Source organism: Haemorhous mexicanus, chromosome 3 (assembly GCF_027477595.1).
Source record: "Haemorhous mexicanus isolate bHaeMex1 chromosome 3, bHaeMex1.pri, whole genome shotgun sequence".
NCBI lineage: Eukaryota > Metazoa > Chordata > Aves > Passeriformes > Fringillidae > Haemorhous > Haemorhous mexicanus.
In genome coordinates, this window is record NC_082343.1 from 63,274,961 (window position 1) to 63,294,834 (window position 19,874).

Here is a 19,874-nt window from a genome sequence, read left to right on the forward strand (position 1 = left end):
TTTAGATTAAAAAAACACCAATAACTACGTGGCAGGGAAAATTACATTTGTGCATTACAAAAAATACATGTGAAAAAATGACTTCTAACTACAACATAACACCTCTGAGATTAAAAAAAAAAAACAAAAATAGGAGTAAAAGCAGCCAAAAAGATTGTGTCCATATATTTATTTTCTCAAATGCAGGTGTGCATATGAGTGACACTGCTTTTATTTAGCATAAGTGGTGCCAAAGACAGGGCTACTCCTAAAAAAATATGTGTATGAATGTGTACTGGGCCTGGTTAGTATGGACTTAATATTCCTCATAGGAGTCTGTATGATGCTCTGTATATACACATATATGCTCAGAAATGCAGGCCTATTTTATACATTTCTTTATATTTACTGGGAAAAAACCCCTTGAGACAGAGTTAATTAAGCCTGCAACTCCAAACACTTTAAAGCCTGGAAATACTACTTTTACAGAGCCTTTGAAATTTATGTGCATTCAAGCCGTGCACAAAATCAGGCAAAAGCCCTGTGGAGAAATGGCTTGTGAGCACGCAGTGAGATATCTTAACTCAGGTGCACAGCACAGATGTTACTGTTGTGTGACCAACTATAAATCTTGCATTTTCTAATGTCACAATGCCTACCTTTGCAAGCTGCAAACAATCCTGTGTAACACATTTGTTGTACCAAATCTCCTGAAATGTCTGACCCTTTTCCCAGCAGTACTGCAACACAGACTCGCTGCTCTGGCACGAGTGGAAGAATTACATTTGCTACACTGAGCAGCAGTTTGAAGCCACAGTTCTCATGAGAGGCTGTGGCTGGGGCCACTCTGTGCTATACTTCAAGAATGGGGGAGGTGGGGGCAAGGAAGGACATGGGTCAGCTCACCGTTCTCCTCACACATGAGGGACACTGACCCTCCTTCTAGGGAGGGAAAGGTCACTGGATCCATGCACATACATAACGGAGTCCTACAGGAAAAGCCAGACTCTCACCTATTCTGCTTCTTTTCCCTATTAAAACTGTATTTGGAAAATGGATATCATCATTCTGTAAATGTGCTGGGCTAAAAGACAACCTTTTGAAGTTAAGAAAATGTCCAGCCTATTTCATACACTTTTGGACGGGTGAGCAGTGAGCAAAGGAGAGAACTTATGTCTAATTTTTTAGGGAAAAACATTACATGGGAAAGCTGAGCTCTCTCTACAATTATAGATATATGATAACTCCCAACACAGTTTATATCTGCAATTATTTTGATGGTGTTATGATCTGGACCCCTCAGAATACTGAGCAATTACGGCACCATTTTCCTGAGAGTTCCAGTGAGAGAAGTTGCAATTTTTTCTTGACATTTTACAAATCAGACAGATATATGTATCTCCCTAGGGGACAGAGGATATATTTTTAGGCCAAATAAGTACAGTGGCATGCTCTCACTTCATGATACTTATCATGTCATGGTAATTTAGGATTGTTCAGCTAATGAATCACGTGGCTCAGATCACTTGTCACTTTGTAGTTGCTAAAATGAAAGAAAATTTCACGCAAACTCTCTCAGCAATTATACAACCGCTGCTAATAGCAAAATGCAACATGCTTTCTCCTGATCATTATTATTGACAGCTGCAGACATTTTAAAACAATTTGTTACAATTAAAAGCAAATAGTTCTGTGAGCTTTGGAATTAATGGCCTGATTTCCAGTGGATTTATATCTCACGGTTACAAGGCTAAGGGCTGACTATTTGCTGCAGGATGTTGCTACTCAGCAGGGAGTAATCCCTCAGGCTACAGCAGCACTTTTTCCTTGCCCTGTGAAAGTTTTCTTATGGGCAGAACATTTAGCAATCGCTCTTGTTCTCTCTATCTATCTGTTTAATCAGGTGTGAGTTCACACAGTATTCTCCCCCTTAGCTACGACATGTCCCGATTTATTAACCTCTATTCTGCCACTTCTTTTCATAAAACCTTCGGGAACAATTATCATCTTTGAGCCCTCCTACCTTCTGCCAAATTTAGTTGAAATTGACCTACAAGTGCAGATGACTTCGCAGGCAGCCAGAGACATGCACAAAAAGATCACAGTAGCCTCATTTCCTTAGGAGATCAGGCTAAAATCCAATCTAGCCATTTATTCAGACTCTGTCCTACTGCATCTACAGCCTGTGCTCCACTCAGAAACAGCACTTGTTGCTAATGGAAGCTGTCAATGACCCTGCATTGACAAACGCCACCAAAGTGCTCTTGATGTGATTTATTCCTGCCGTCATTAACTTCACAGCCCACTAGCTGAAAGAAGGTGATGACTTCCCAGACAGACAGGAAAAGACAGGCAGAAATAGCAGCAGCAGGAGCAGACTCGGTGATGATGGGTGGAAACAGGTGACAGCCTGCACTCTCACTTCAGGACAGATATAGCACAACAGGGGATTTAAAAGGAAGTAGTTGTAAATTGGAAAGAGGGGACTATAGGGAGATTCACAGCGTATGGTCAGGTTTCTGCTCTTCTGCTTGTCTCTTACTCTAAGTTTATTCTTACTTTTTCTCATCCCAGCCTGAATATTTTAAGGCTCCATTCAGAAGCCTTGCCTTTTTTTAGGGTTTGCCTTGAAAAATCCTTCAAGCAGCTCATGCAAGTGCCAAATGGCAAGAGCCTACTAAGAAACACAGGGGCCATGTTTCCATGCCCCTTAACTGTCCAGCTAGGTATCACACAGTTCTCTGGCTCTCCAAATCCCCCTCCTAAAAAGGTGTCATTGGCAGGGTCACAGGGGACTGAGATCATGCAGACAAAGCCAACGCTGATTCATCATGACCTCCAAACAGCTAGCAGAGGTCCCTGGCACACTAACTGCTCTTGAAATCTGTTCCATCCATGTGAAATCCCAAGGGACCAAAGGCATGTAGACACCGTGGTGATATCCCTTGCCTATGTGGTCTCACCTCCTGTGGAAGGGGGTTCCTGGGAGCTTAGCACTAGAACTCACACCAGCTCTTTGTTTCATTTAAATTCTCTGCACTATCCTTTCAGCATAATGCCTTTGTAAAGCTAGCAATAAGTGCAAGAAATATATATTGAACTTCTCTATGTATTTGACCAAGAAGAATTATCTTTCTTTGTCATTAAAGCCTACTTTGTTCTACTTGCTAAATAAAGACCACAACAGAAAATGAGAAGCAACAAAAATGTAAAATATTCTTTTAAAAATAATTAAAATCTAAAAGTAACTTATTAGAAGAGCTGTATTTTCACTGCATATTAACTTCTGTAAGTGAAGCATCAGTAATTTACTGCATATTTGAATCACCACGTTCTAAACATTCAAATGACAAAGGAGACAAAAGGTTTATAAAAATCCCAGAAGAGTGACAGAAAAACTAGAAGCAACTTTTTTAACAAAGACTCTTAGTTATTGGCAAATGCTTCTTGGAAACCTTAAATTTTACCATAAAACAATGAAACAAGCATAACAAAAAAAACAAATTCATGGATCCAACATCAGAGGAAAACGCACAGGAATATTTTCAGTGAGTTTCAGAACAGGAATAGTGATGAGAAAGGGAGGTAATAAAAGGTAAAACAGTTCCATGTGATCAATACTTTAGTTTCATATGACCAAAAGCATGGTGCCTGCTTACCTTTCACAGCGTGGTCCCACGTAGCCAGCTGGGCATTCATCACACATTAATCCACGATGTCGGTCAAAATGACACGTTGGGCTAAAGCTGTGTTGTTGAAATTGAGAAAGAAGAGGGACAAGGAAGAAATATAAAGAAAACATGGTTAGCAGCATAGCTCTCTTCCCACTTCAGAGATTGTTAATTTGCAAAACAGTGCCCAGGAAAAGTGATTCTGCTCTAGGACATGGGGCTTAAGTTCGACTCCAGCAAATTGAATTTGGAATGACTCTGCTATTTCTGCGACACTGAATATAGAGCAGTGGATGGCAGCATCCCAATAGCCTGTTATTACGGGACTCGAGCCTGCCAGTGAGTGGTCTGGATACCATTAAAAAGGCAGGAATGTACAGCTGCTTGTTTGTGCCCCCGAGGGCCTGGCAAAACAATCTGTGCCATAACGTGGCCCCTATATAAATCTTTCTGAAGGACAACCGATTAAAAGCTCAGTTAACTTTGTGTATAGTCAGCTGTGAAAGGAACCCAGTGAACAAGAAAGGGGAGGGGCAAAATGGGAAATATCTGGTACAGCTTCCCAGAGAGTGTATTAGAGTTAATCTAGTGCCAGTGACCTCAAGCAACAGGCCACACAGGCATGTTGAAGTTTAAGAATAGTTTGCAGACTAGAAAGCTTTACCTCTTTGCTATGCTCTAATTACTTTTGGCCTGTTTGGGGTTTTTTGCCTCCTTTTTTTTTTTTTTTTTTTAATAAATAAGGATACTGTTGCCATTTGCAAGCTCTGCAATTCAATGCCTGCATTTAACTCTGAACTGTGTTCCTTCACTGTCAGCATCTTTCTCCCTTAACCCACTTTTCTGAAGAAACCTCCTGACACATTGAAAGATATTACACAGAAGAAGAGGCAATTTGTTCTCCTGTGATTCTGCAATGATTATTAGAGACAGAGACATATGAGCATCTTTATGAAGCCTTGTCTAAATAATGGCAATCAATTCTGGTCAACTAAATAGAAAACTAGAAAAAAGGAAAAAAACGAATAAAAGACTGGGTGTAGGTGCACAGCAGAATGACTATTCAAAGGGGGAAAACAAAGCACCTATGTGAAAAAAAGATACTAAATTACCTTTTATAACCTAGGAAAAGAGAATCTGAGAAGCAATAGAATTGCTCCAACAAAGACAGCAGAAGGAAGGTATATTCAAGGTAACAGTGCATGCTACAAAATTAACAAATAGACATAATCCAACCGTGGATATATTAAAGAAGGATATACCATGACAGCTTCTGGAAAGTAATTGGCCCAGGGAGGACAGAAAAGCTTAATTAGCATCACTTAATGTGATCAGCTGATGGTGACTGGATCCCACTTCTCAGGAGTCATCCATCCTGTGATCTGTCCTCAGCTATTCTTTATTCTGTGTTATCCCACAAATATAAGAAACCAGTAAGAAAAACATGGGATGTTCAGGTCCAATAAATAAAGACAGGTGCTGGGATTTTTCTCTTTCCAATAAGGATTATGTTTGTGTTATTCTGCAACTTAATAATAGATTCACAAATGGATGAAGAGTCAGTTGAAGAAACAACAATTGTTCATTCTATTCTTTAAATGCAATGAAAGGACACATTATCATTGAATATAATCAGCAGCACCTGACTTACTTCAAATAAGTTCCTGCTTGTCAGTCCCAACCTCACTCTTTCCAAGAGCTTCACGGGAAACTTTGTAGAGATGCTATCACAACTCATTATAGCATTGTACAAAATTGACTGTACCAAAGTTCCACAAAGAGCTCTGAATTTAACTGCATAAATTTTAAATATAATAATGATAATAATTGTAAGGATGATGACTATAATAATAATAATGATAATGTACTTATTATTACTAAGCAATAATGATGAACAGTAGAACTTTATGTTTTAAGGGTTATTCTCAGACCTTGCCTCCTTGATTCTTTCTGTGACTTAACAGCTGGACCACATTTCAGCAATAAACATTAATAAATTGAGAAATACCCATCTGCATGATGTAAAGGAAATGTATGATAGCAGGCTGAGAAGAGTTTATCTTCCTATTATTGAGAATCTCATTACTCACTAATGTTAAACACTAATGAACTGTGAGTATTGATTTGTCAAAACAAGCTTCAAAAAATAGTAGTTGCCCTCTTGATTTATCACTGCTCTTTAAGGTTTTCCCATATGGCATCAACACTAATACGAGTCAGGACACAGGACAAGTATGAATATACAGTATAGGTATGCATGTGATAAGTCTGTGTTGGGAGACAGGGCATCCTTAAAGCTTCCTAGAGTGTTATAGAAAATGTCCCCTCACAATATGTTTGTGATTTTATCTAATTCTCCAAGAAAAAATTAAAATTCTGAGACCAACCCGAATTCTCAGTTCACGCGCTATAAATTTACTCCCAACCTTCCTGGGCTGAGTGAGAGATCTTCTATTTCCCATATTCAGTGATAAAGAATTCCTGTCAAAGTCTTTGCTACATATATTAAATTAATGCCTACACCAAGAGAAGAGCAGTATTATCCCAAACATCTATTTGTTAAAAATTATGGGGGAAAAAAAATTTCCTTTGAAACTGCTTGAGGACTAAGAATGTTAGAACAGTTTCTAGGAGCGGTATCTTTACAAGAACACAGGACAAAGGAGTCGTGTTCATTGCATAGACCGTTTATAACATGGGTATTGATTTAATCTACATCACATAAGCAAACATATGAAGATATATGCAAGAAGAAGAAAATACAACCTAGGATATAGGAAACAAGCTCAGACAACTTAATTTTAGTTTCCTGATTTGGCCAAGTGCTCTTTTCTGACATATGGCAAGCCATTTATGACTGCTGTGCTTCAGAAGGCACATGATTGGCTTCAGTGACTGCATATGGAAACTCCTGCCATTAGGAAACAGGAAAGGGAATTAGCAGTAGCTAAATCCACTGAAGTCAATGACAGAACAACAAAATCACCACATCATTTCTACAACTGTTAGAACAGTTCTCCACTGTGGCATTACAAAGGTGCTGTGAGAAGAGTGAAGGGAACCATGAAAAACATCATGAATAAATGAGACTCTGCTATGAAATACAAAACTTATTTCTTAATAGAAATACATCTCACAGGCTCATTACATGGACAATATTCTCTGTGCAGTGGGAACTTAGTATTAAGCTTAGAAACTTACAAATATCCTGTCATACCATGTTAAGAATTAAATACTTCAGGAATTAAAATCTATACACAGCTATTTATAATAAATTGAACATACAATTAGTCACTTGTTCAGTTACTCAGAAAGAACATGACATATCCTACATCTGTACAGTGACATGAACTTGGTAAAAGTTTGCTTTTCACACAAAGGTAGGTATCTGAATTGTTTGAAAATATTATCCCTAGAATAACAAAATCATTGGCAACTAAGTAAGAAAGCATAGAAGTATTTTAATAGGATTCAGATAGCACATTAAATCTTTAAAAACTCTTTTTTCCTCATAAACAAATTTAATAATTGGTTTAGACTGTAAAATCAGGAGAGCTTGAACCTTACAGCGAGCTCTACAAAGCTAAACTTTGAAGACTTCAGGACTCACACATTTTCACAGTTCAAAGAACATTTATATTGTGTTTTTGTTCCATACTTATTATATTTTTCAAGAAAACTAAATATTAGAAAGGGGACTGTTAACTTCACAAAGGCAAAGTAAAGCACCCAGAACCACGATGACTGTGTAATGGAGGTCTCCAGGCATTTTGCCAATCATAACCTAAATTCAATCTATTTGACTTGGTTTGTTGCACATCTGTGCAAGACAGAAATGTGATAGTGTTTTTCCTTCTTTGTCAGCACAGTGCTCTCAAACAAGAGACAGATAATTGACTACTGAGGCAAGGAAATACCAAGTAATGAGAATGTCAGAGGAACCATGCCTGAGCAGCAGATATAATAAACCCATATATATGTATCTAATAAAACCAACTCAAGAGCTGTGTTAACAGGAAGGCAGGCTCCCATTCTCCAATCCCCTGGAATTTCCGCTCATAAGGGCTTAGACTACTCCTGCTCTGATCAGTGCAATTTTAATAGGATGCAATGCCACAGACAAGATTCAGAACAGTTTTATTCAGGTATATAATGTAAAATGCTTTTGATACTATTATTTTCCAGGTACTGCCTGTGACAAAACCAATGAAAAAATGTTCAAACTACTTTGTCTATTTATTAAGTTAAGCAATGGAGCAGCACAGACAAGCTTTTGTAATGAAGGAAACTTTGGTTCTTAGATCAGAATTTTGAATAACTTTTCACTTGTATTTTATTTAATAAAACAAATTTACAGTATTTTTTCTGAGATATGCTGACAAAATATTTTCACTTACAAGATCTAAGGATGAATTCAAATTTCAAACAAATCACATTATGTAGACTGAGAGAAAAGGAAAAGTAAAAGCAGAAAAACTCACATGTCAAATCTGCCAATTCAGCTTTAAAACTAGAAACAACTACCCTTAAGGAGGACAGAAAAGCAAATGCTAGCTATTAATTTGAAAAGCAATCATCCAAATTCTGTGTTGTTCTTTCTGCTTTAGTCTCATCCAGATTTTGTTTTTATCTGCCTACTCTGTACAACTGTAAAAATAAAAGCTTATGTTGCAGAATACATTGTACGATTGAACGAAAAAATATCTCAAGCATACCTGTAAAAATATAAATTAAGAAATAATGCAATTTACTAAGGAAAAGTGCAATATGCAATAAATGCACAACTTACTTGTTAGAAGGTATATTTAGGGGGCAAGCACACAACTGACAATCTTCAGCTGTCCCTTTAGTTGCATCACCATAGAAGCCAGGCAGGCATCTATCACAATATGAACCACCTGTGTTGTGTTTGCAGTCCTAAAGAGAAGATGCAAGTACAAACTGACAATTAGACAACTTATATGGAAACATAAGTTTCCATAGGTATAAGGTCTGCAACATTTATCCTTATTTTCTTCTGCTTGTTGAGAAACAGTTCTACAGGTTAGCTGTCAAAATCAGAGCTTCATATGCTCTTGTGAACAACTTTCTTCCATGTAAAACAAAAAGAATATTTGACAGAAAACCTTTAAATTTACACCACACAACAGCTGTATTATTGTTTTAGCTTGCTAAAACCAACTTTCAAAGCAGCATAAGACAGGTTTAGTATTGCAGTCTTGCAACAGGCCATATTTTGTGAAAAACTGTTTTCAGATGTTGATTCCAAAAATACAGCCCACATGATAGAATTTATAAAAATGAATTATTACTTTTGACATATATGTGCATTAGTTCATTTTACAAGGTATAGGGCTAGCAATATTTGTAAACTGTAGCAAAGCCTGAATTACTTCATTTTTATTTGCTAGAATAGAATCCAACCTCAATTTCACAAGTAGAAGGAAGGACAAGCATGCCATGTATAGGGTGCTATCCAACACTTAGTGTTCATCTATGTGACTGCATAACAGGAGAGAAATTAAGCTGAGCATATGAAACATGCAGTACAAAAATGGCAGTACTACATTTGCATTTTTGTATATAGCTTTTGGCTGATGTCAAATTAAGCAATCTTTTAGTAAAATGGAAATCAGTCTGTGAGAAAAAGCTTCTCATGATGACTGGTAAGAACCAGGTTTTAAAGAGTAATTACCCTTTCTATTCTTTTTCCCTCTCAACATATAGGATTTAGAAACTCTATGTAATTTCACAGAATCCATAATAGATTCAGAAAAATTACTTTTCTGGCTTAATCTGTTTCCTTTCTTCACCCCGCATTACTAGCACACCACAGTATTCCTTTCACTGCTATTCCACACAAGACACCCAAGTGTTGCCCATTCACAATGCAGCAACAGACAAAGCAGACAGAATGATTTTGAGTGTTAAATGCCATATTAATGTGCTTGGTATGGACTGAAAAAAGGATTAAAAGACCATAAGTAAACTTCAAAAGGCCAAAATGAAAGCCATGACAGAGATTTTTGTTAATAGGGTGTGTTCTGCTGTGTTTTAGACTATTGGCCAGATCAAATCTAGAATGTTTCATCCAAGCTGCAGCTTAAGAACTCTGAAGGTTTGTTTTCATTTGGGTTTTTGTTTATTTGTGGGAGTTTTTTTTGGTTTTTTAGGTTTTTGTTATGTTTGTTGTTTTTTTTTTTTCTTTTTAGTGTGGGCACTTTCAAATTTATGGTTTAATTTAAAATTGTTTTTTAGGAACACTTTAAAATTGTTTTATCATTTGAGTAAGTAACGCATATGGTACTGATTGCTATTTAACAGCCTTACTGTATGGAAGACATAATTTATTCTCAATAAGGAAACAGACAATATTCTAAAGAACACTGATTCCTTTCTCACAGCTTTCCAGGATTGCAATGATTTGTACAAAGCTTTTTTGCACTGGGCTCTGCACCTGGGCAGCTGAAAAAGCACAATATCCTTTTTAGGCATGCAGGCACTGGTGTCAAAAGCATTTCCCTTCAAAAGTACTGTTTGTTGTTTTAAAGGGTGCTTTCTTATTGCTAGTGCATACAATCAGCATATATTTGAAATGAAAGCCTCAATCACAAAACTGTATTTTAACATAATTTGGAGATTGCGAGCTAATACCAAATTATTGAAACTCTTAATCAATAAAATTACAGCTTTAGAACAGCCAGCTGGCTTAAAATCAACTTCCATAAGTTAACTAATCCATTTGATTGGTATTTCAAGCACTGACATTCAAAATAATCTACCAGCCATACCAAAAAAGTAGCCAGGAACAATATGCTTTTTAAAGAAGATGTGACAAAAATAATTTAAGTGTTTCAAAAGAAAAATCCTCTGCAATTCAACTTTTTAAAGACATCATGTCAAATTATTTGTACTTTTTCTGGAAAATAATGGATTCTTCTTTTGTGATAAGTTTAGCTTTAAATATCCTCAGACATATCTTAACGTTTTTGAAGAATATGAACAGTTTATATGTCAAGGATGTTATTAAAGTGAGAGAAGCTAATACACTACTTTAAAGCTTCACATCTCTTGCTGAGTGGTACTTGCAGGTTCTGCTTTTTTAAAGTAAAACACCTGAAATCTTCCATTTTGTAGGAAAACATTTCTTGCTACAAAGACATGACCACCTTCACTTTGATGAAGTATTTTCTGGCACTTTAACATCAGTCATTTCCATGTACTGTGTCTAATCCTACTCTATTCAGAGCCCTGTGTCTAATTCCTCACAATCACAGAATGATAGAATATCCACAGCTGGTAGGATCATGGAGTCTAACTCCTGTCCCTGTGCAGGACTCCCCAGGAGTCACACCATGTGCCTGAGAGCATTGTCCGAACACTTGAGCTCTGTCAAGGCTGCTGTGACCACTGCTCTGGGGAGCCTGTTCCAGTGCCCAATCACCCTCTGGGTGAAGAACCTTTTTCTAATACCCAACCTAAACCTCTCCTGACACAAGTCCAAGCCGTTCATTCAAGTCCTGTCACTGGTCACCACAGAGAAGAAGAGATCAGTGCCTGCCCCTTCTCTTCCCCTGATGAGGAAGTTGTACCTGCAGTGAGGTCTCCCCTCAGTCTCCTCCAGGCTGAACAGACCAAGTGACCTCAGCCACTACTCATATGGCTTCACCTCAAGGCCCTTCACCATTTTCATGGCCCTCCTTTGGACACTCTCTAACAGCTTAATGTCTTTTTTATGTTGTGGCACCCCAAACTGCACACAAAATTCAAGGTGAGGCTGCCTCAGTGCAGAGCAGAGCGGGACAATCCCCTCCCTTGCCTGTCTGATATCACCTTATTCACTACAACCCTCTGTGCCCACCCCATGAGCCAGTTGCTCACCCATTGCAGGATGTGTTTATCCCGTTGTGTGCTGGACATTTTGTCAAGAAGGATTCTGTGAGAGATGGTATGAAAAGCCTTACTGAAATCCAGAAAGATTTCAACTGGCTGTCCTTGATCACCCAAGTGGGTAATCTTGTCATAAAAGAAATTTGAGAAGCCAGATTCTCCCCTCATGAGGCCATTCTGGCTGTGGCCGATGACTGCACCATCCTCCAGGTGTTTTTCAATACCTCCCAAAAAAATCTTCTCTGTAATTTTACTGTACACTGAAATGAGATTGACAGGCCTACAGTTTCCATGCCATCCTTCTCAACCTTTTTGAACATTCAAATGTTAGCCAGCTTCTTCTCAACTAAGGTCTTTCCATATTTCCAAGGCTGTTCAAAAATTATTGAGAGAGGCCTCAGGATGACATCAGCCAGCTCTTGGAGTATTCTGGATGAATCCCATCAGACACCACAGACTTATATGGATCCAGGAGATGCTGCACTAGTTCAGAGTACACTGAGAGTTTATAATGCTCACAGCCATGGTCCCAGCTCAAGGCACTGGGACCCCTTTAGCCCATCATCAATGCTGGAGACAAAGGAAAGAAAGAATGAAACATCTCTGCCTTGCCTCTATTCCTGTTTGTGAGGGGACCATCTTCACCCTGTAGTGGGCCAATGTTATTTCTGCACTACCTCTTGATATTAACTTGTTTAAAACACTCTTATTATTGCCCCCCATATTTCCATGCAGCTTCAACTCCAGTTGAGCTTTGACCACACCATATTTTCCCCTAAAGAGGCAAGCAGCATTTCTGCATTCCTCCCACATCACCTGACCCTGCTTCCTCTGCATCCACCGTCCTTTTTTGCCTTATCTCCAAAAGAAGATCCTTGCTCAGCCAAGCTGGCCTTCTGCCTGTTTGACTTCTGACATTTTGGAATCGCCTGCTCCTGGGCCCTTAGGAGGCAGTGCTTAAAAAGTGACTAGTACTGATGGTCCCCAGCATGTTCAAAAGCAATGAATTGATTTTTAAATCTAAAAACAAACAAAAAAAAGAAAACCCCACATATATAGGACCAAAATCTGACCATACCATACTGTGAATGTTAGTTTATCTGAGAAATAATGATCCTGTGTATCCTATACTTTTCTCCCTGAGCCAGTTTGGACCTTACAGGACAAAGAAAAAGGATTACGTCGTATGTGGATGTGACCTGATCTGCCTGTTCTTTTTAGTGATGCATTAAACTTCTTGCTAATCTGCCACATTTACAGATCAGTACTGTAAGTACTGAAGTAGACAAGGCCTTCTAAAAATATTGTCAACCCTCACGAAAGATTTGTGCTTTCTTGATATCAATTGGCTGAATCTCAGTTTGAAACTTGCCAAATATACAGCAATGGTTTTGAACATCATCTGGTATGAGCAATGTCTAATTATACTGAGATAATTTCTTTAAAGCATGCTTAAGCCTCTCATGTCTTAATTTCACGTTCAGAGGAAAACTTTACAGGTTTTTTTCATGTCATGAGACTGGGTATAAAATGCATTGTGATCAACTTCTCTAACCTGCTCAGTACATTGTATCTGCCTTCTTTTTATTCCCATGGAAATAGAGGCTGCTCCAACACATTGATCTAGTGGTTGGATAAAATCCATGTTTTTTTCACAGATCCATAGACTTTGTGGCCAGGAACAATTTTATATCCAAATACTTATGCTTTCAATTCCAAAATCATTTCAATACAATGATTTCAATTGGATCTCACACAATTTTGAATGCATTACCTTTCTGTACCTCTTTTACCTCTGAACATCTTTAAACTTCAGTTAGACAACCTCTGTGTAATTAAAACTGCGGGATTTATTCTTGTTCAGAAGTTTTTATATGATTCAGACCTTGTCCCCTACAAATTTCCACGCTGATGTCCTGGAGAGTGTTTTCCCCCATTTCCTCCTAAGCCAGCTCTCCCTTTTTTGAAGAAACCAAACGAACTCAACGCCCAATATCAGGGAACCCTAAATTCACACTGAAAACCACTCCAGCATATGCAGCTGAGTGTATATGAGCATGGAAAGAAACATTTAGAATAGAATGCTAGTGATGAAAATAAAACCTTAAACAGGGATTATGACAGAGTCCGAGATAGCACATTTGGCATGCTGCTGCCCTTCCTCAGGATACCTGTCACAGACAACCAGGGAGGCTTTTAAAGCCAGCTAAAGAAAGCAAGTCTGGGTGCCTATTTTAGTATATTCCTGAGCTGTCTAGACCAGACAATGGCATTCTGCCTTTGGAAGCATGAATAAGCTCTTCTAGCATTTTCAGACTACCGTAATGTCAAGGTGAGCAGACAATTCCCTTTCCTGGTGTAACAATACAAATGTAATCAGGATGTTGCAGAGGATTTACCCATCCTCACTGGAGTGAGAGCCTGTACTGCATTTAGCTAGGACATATAATTTTGTTACAGTGGATATGAAGATGGGTAAAGACATTTTGTTGCTCTGGTGACAAACACTGTCTCAAGCACACATCCACAAGCACTGACACCGGCCTCACTCTACATGGTGTATGCTGTTTATACACAGAGGAATACAGTATGAAAAGGATGCCACTGGGGATGGCCCACTTAGGGCAATTTGACCGTAGCTTTGGGGCTTACTACTTTCCCTGGGCTTACTAACAGGAACATAGTATGCTGCAATGAATGGAACACCTTGAAATGTGCTTGCTTTTCGCAAGGTTTAGGTTTGACCAACCTACTAAAGCTACTGTAAATGTGTGTGTGTGAGAGTACAAAAGAATATTTCTGAATGTTCCAAATTGCCCTATGTACCAAAGCAGTTATGTATATCACAATGGTAACGAGCACGAGGTATTGTGCAGCTCTCTGTGGCTGCTCCAGGGATCAAAGGGCTTTGCAGGTTACTGCAAGATATACGTTAAAATGAGCTTTTTATACAGGCCTGTATCGAAGCAGATGATTTGAGCTTTTATCACGACTCAAAAACACATTTCAGCTTCTTTTCAACTACATTTCAAAGCTAAGGAAGAGCTAAAAGAAGTATCATATCAGTAAATTAGATGCCTAAATTGTCTGTTGTATTACTGAGAAAACACCATGAATAATAATAAGGAGGCCAAAAGGCTGTGTAAACCTCAATAGAAAGAATGCCTTTGATGTGAAACATTTCTCTTTTTCAGCACTCAGACTTCTCTCTCTTTCACTTCAAAAGGCTTATGATCCAAATTGAATAGCAGCATTTAATAGCCTGCATGGATACTAACCGATCTGACTTACAGCGCTTTCAAAGTTGTAAGAAAATCCAGAAATAATTTTAAGCTCCCTGTGCACCTCTTCTCTATAGCCTGATCTAGTATAAGCTACAGAACAAAAAATGCAGAGTGTTTGATAATGTGTATAGATGAGAGTGCATCTTCAGCTGGTTATTTTCCACTTCCTTGTCAGTGCTGTGTTCTCTTACACCAGCAGCCTTGGAACATCAGAAGGGGGAGCTCCGCTGCCTGAGTCAACAGCTCACTCCAACCAAAAAGCACAAAAAGCAATAGGCAGCCTATGTGGCCTTCTCTTTTATCCAGGCTGGTGCTACAGACAAAGATAAAGAGGGAAGCTGTGCAGGGGCTAAAATGTGAAGACACAGAAGCCAACAACCTCAGAACTTACATCTGGCTATGGACCCCTAAGCAAAATAGTCAACAGTTATGGCATACCTTAAACAAGATTGCTCCTTCCTTTTCTCTCCTCTTAATTCATTTTATCCCACACGAATATTATAAACATTGTAGCTGGAGAATATGGTCATTAATGCAAAAAAAATTTGTCAGGAAACACAAATCCACATTACCCTAGTGATAAACATTTTCACTGAGTATAAAGTGAAAGATTCAAAACATGACTGTCACGTCAAACATGTTTTTCATTCTAGGTACTTCTTGGAGGCTTACAGTATAATTAAATTGAGAATAATTTTAAGCTTCTATTCATGAAAAAGCAATTTGAAAAATCCACTGATCCACACATTAAGGATATCTTGTTTTGCACTGCAATGCAATTAAACATCTTCTATGAGCAAAACAGGAAGAACAGTAATAATTCCAAGTGCCAAATTATATTGGAAATGCTTGAATTTTCATTTTGGCATTTTCCCAGCAGGTTTTTCTTAAGGAAATAAGAGGGAACATTTAGAAACATGCACATTACAGAGTCTGCTTGAAATTCTGCAGGGAAATGAGAGTATATCCCACTAAACTGGCACTGGCTTAAATTGTGCTTCTGCAAGACTAATAAAATTAGACATGTTGTTTCAAGCTTTATGCCATGTCAGACAATATAAAACTAAAAATGCCCTTGAGTCAATCAGAAAAGTATATTCAGCATAATTCACCCATTCCAAAAGGCTACTGAACAGGCGGGAAAACAGTGGTGTGCTGGTAGGCTTACTATGGATAATATCACAGATTTAATTGCTGAATTAGTAAGTAAAATCTTTGTAGTCTACAAGCAAAAAAAAAAAAAATCTGATTTAACTGAGATCATGGTTTTATTATTTTTCTGAAGTATAATTCATTAAGCGTTCCTTCTAGGTTTACTATAAATTTAGAAGCAGGAAGGCATTAACAATATCTTCTCATCAAACTAAAACAGAATGCACAAAGTTACCTGCCACATACTATAAACTGAATATATTGCAGGAGACAAATGGCTGGGGAAGATAAATCTTGCACAAAAAAGCATTCATATATTTGCTGCTTTCTCAATGCCGTACCTTTAAACTATTGTATTTTAAAACATAGATCCTATGTGATAAATAAAATCTTTTCTTTCCTTTACTGTTAAAGACACCATATCTTGGTGTGAGGGGATCCTTAACCTCAACAAAAAGATCTCTTCTGTTACGCACTGGCTTTTTTATTCTTTGTTATTCCAGGTGTCAGAGGTCACTAATTCAGTTGCACAGGTATATTGGGTTGATGTTGGCCATGTCCATTGTTTCCTGCAGGGACACTTACCACACATGCTCCTGTGATGTCATCACACACATCTGCGTGACCAAAGCACGTACACGGTGCGCAAACTCCACCAAAGATGGTGCCGTTCACACGCCTGTGTCGAGGCCAGCACGACTGCAAGGAAAGTTACATAAAAAGTTAAACTCTAGTTTGAACAGAGGAAAGAATGGGATTTTTCAATTTTTGTTGGATTTGATGCTTGCCCACACAACAAACATACTTGCCAAATGAACAAAAATACCAACATGTCTCTAGAAAATTCTTCTTTCTGATGCTGCGGCTTTGCACTGACCTTAGCCTTAGCGGCAGGTGTGAGATTAGAGGAAGCTTTAACCTGATCATTCTTCTGAAATGGTAAAATAAAGCAGAGAAATGAAGAACTGAATTATACGACAGCATGAAAGCAAGAGGCACAGACTGAAAAACAGCCAGAAGGTGAAATACTGAAGGAGAGAGAAGGAGGAAAAAATCTCAAAACAACAAAAATGTTCTCTGAGAAGTTCAGGCACAAGGAGCAATTAAAGTACCATTTAGTCTTGTTAGGACTCCAGCAAAACGCTACACTGAAATAAAGCACAGGCTGAAAACAAGGCTATTCATTTATTTACAAATTGTGCTCCTTAAAGGATAGTGATTTCCCTTTAATAAACTGCTCTGATATTTTTTATTTTTTTTACATGTAAAATTCAAATCCATATTAAATGTATGGCCAGTAATTTCGTAGGATGTAGGAAAGGTGACACAATACAACTGTGATTCATCAGCAAAAATACAGCTACTCCATTTGCTCATAATAAGATGTCAAGCATCAGTCTTCCTTACTATATATTTCACAAATTACTTTATAGGGTTTTTTTAATGGCTTTATAGCAAACTATCCTTCTACAGTAGGACTGCTCATGTGATCCAGCAATTTTGCATAAGATAAAAAAAAGTGCATGACAGATTTACGACCTTCAAAAGCATCTGGATAATACAAAGAGAAAGTTTAGCACTGACAGAATACCAGAAGTGTCATTTCATAAAGAAAATCCTTTCCCCTCCACATACACTCTCAGGAAAGGTAACAAACAGGCTCTTCTTTATATTAACAAAGATGTCCCTTTTCGTCTTACTCTTGAAAAATTGAAAGCAATCTAAAGGTTAATTGAAATTATTCTTTAAAAAAAATCCAAAACCTGAGATATTACCCTTATTTTTCATTCTTTACATTCTTGGTTACACATTCCTAAAAATACCCTGTAAATACAAAAAAAAAAAAATCTAAAGTTATAAAATCCAAAACCCAAAAACAGATTAAAAGAAATTGCTGTATTTTTCTTTCTGTGGCATAAGATGCAAAGGGTTTTTACGTAAATCTATAAATCTTTTCCCTCTTTTGGCGACTGAAAATAATCTGTTGTGCACAGATACAAATGATATTGCTCAAGACAAGGCTCCAAAAGTCAATAATTTTAAGAGCTTAGACATGAAATATCAATAGCAGGGCTCAGAACAATACCAAAAGATTACAGACTGAGGTCTTAAGAAAATAAATTATGTAACTGTCAACAGTTGGGAAAGTTCTTGACCATCATAGTGAAGCAGGTTAAGCACAACTCCTTCTGCATCAGAAATGAAAGAGTACAGAGAATGGGAACCAATCTGAGGGAGAAGAGCAATTAGATGTGAAGATATTGACAAAGACAAGAAAATTCCACAGTGGAGCAAAGTAACTACCACAAAGGGGTCCAATTGATATTATAAATTTAAAATTTTATCTGCTTTACCTGTCCTTATGGTGTTCCTACACACACAAAAATGTACAGACTTTTATTTGGCCAGAGTCTCTTAAAAAATAAATACTGAATTTATATAACGGAAAATCTTAAAAGAGACAGCATAATTTAAATGGGTTTGGTTGTCTTTGGAAGACTGATCATGTCAAAACATTCATAGCATGAAAATAAGAAAATAATAGTTGTTTTTAGTGCAGCAGCATCTATGCTGGGTACCATATCATCATTATACAGGAGACAAATACATACATTAAATCAAATAATGAAGAGAAAATGGAACTGAAAAACTGCACAAAATCAATAAAATATGACACTCTGCTTGGTTGAAACTGGCAGAAGTAAAATGAATAAGGCTGAAAGTACACAGAAGAAGAAACAAAAATGGTAACTGGGAAAAAAAAAAGGGGTTTTCAACTTCTCTTTCTATACTTTCTTAACTACTGTCTGCCGGCAAATCTTAAACTTCACTTTCTTTTTTTCTTTTTTTCCTATGCCCACTAGCATGTATAGAAACTTGAATTTTGCAGCTATATATATGTGCTTTCTCTTGTGGAGTATGATCTTAAGTATGTATCAAATTTCAGGGACTGTTTATGATTGAAGAGAAGGTTTAGCACTGAAGGACATAATGTTGGAAAATTTCAGCAACACCAAGACAGGAATTCTTCCCATGCCCTTCAGCTTCTACAACAAAAGTAGATACTGAAATATCTGCAATCAGGGCCTTTTCAATTACTCTCTTGGACATCAGGCTTAAATCTGCTCTGGGAGAATAAATGGACAAGTGAAAAAAAGTATGAAACACAGTACTGCATCTAGTATTTTTCTTAAAATAATTGAACAGACAGACAGTGGCCAGGCTTTAAAATTATTTCTCAGCTGAGGTAAAATATATTCTTCTCCACTTATTTTTCCATCTGTACCATTTTGGAAGTGATAGGAATATCCATTAATTCCTTCAGGCCTTCTTTCTATGTTAGCTCATCTAGCCCCAACAACAAACAACCACACTTGGCATGAGACTAGACTCTAAACCCTAAATATCACATATAACCATGAAAATTTTTAAAGAAAAAGAGAGTTGACAAGCAAATGCCTAGAGTGCCTGTGTAAATGGCATACTGTTTGTAGTTTTGTGAAGCAGAGCATCTTGGTGTTTGAAACTATTTCCTTAGAGGCAAAGCTTTTGAAGAATGTTTTTTGGCTTCTATTCACCCCAAGCGATGCCCACGTGAGGTAGTTAATCACACGTAGACTTGTATGAACACATTCTGGGTGAACTAGAATGTGAACTTCCCTTAGTTAGGGAAGTGGGTATTTTTCTGAGCATTCTTATTTGTTCCATTATTATCTGTTACAGGAGCAAAACAACGTGACACAATCCTCAGAAGAACACATGCAATCCTCAACAACTCCAAGGCAAATGGCAAAGCCCTGGGAAAACAAAAGAAATTCATCCCCATTAACTCAAATAAATTGATCTGTCTTTGCTGTGCACAGGTCAGATAACTGCCTTTTTCCTTCTAATTATGTTC

At 37.6% G+C, this 19,874-nt stretch overlaps 1 protein-coding gene across 5 annotated transcripts in view; it reads right to left on the reverse strand.

Annotated features, from left to right (window-relative positions):
• Positions 1-19,874, reverse strand: part of LAMA2 (laminin subunit alpha 2) — a 339,355-nt gene that overhangs the window by 127,608 nt on the left and 191,873 nt on the right. For all 5 annotated transcript variants that reach the window (XM_059842130.1, XM_059842129.1, XM_059842128.1 and 2 more), the window contains exons 16-18: positions 16,562-16,675; positions 8,440-8,567; positions 3,639-3,725 (exon numbers count right to left, since the gene is read on the reverse strand). In XM_059842130.1, the coding sequence (XP_059698113.1) occupies positions 3,639-3,725; positions 8,440-8,567; positions 16,562-16,675 (329 nt within the window). The remainder of the gene's footprint in view (positions 1-3,638; positions 3,726-8,439; positions 8,568-16,561; positions 16,676-19,874) is intronic.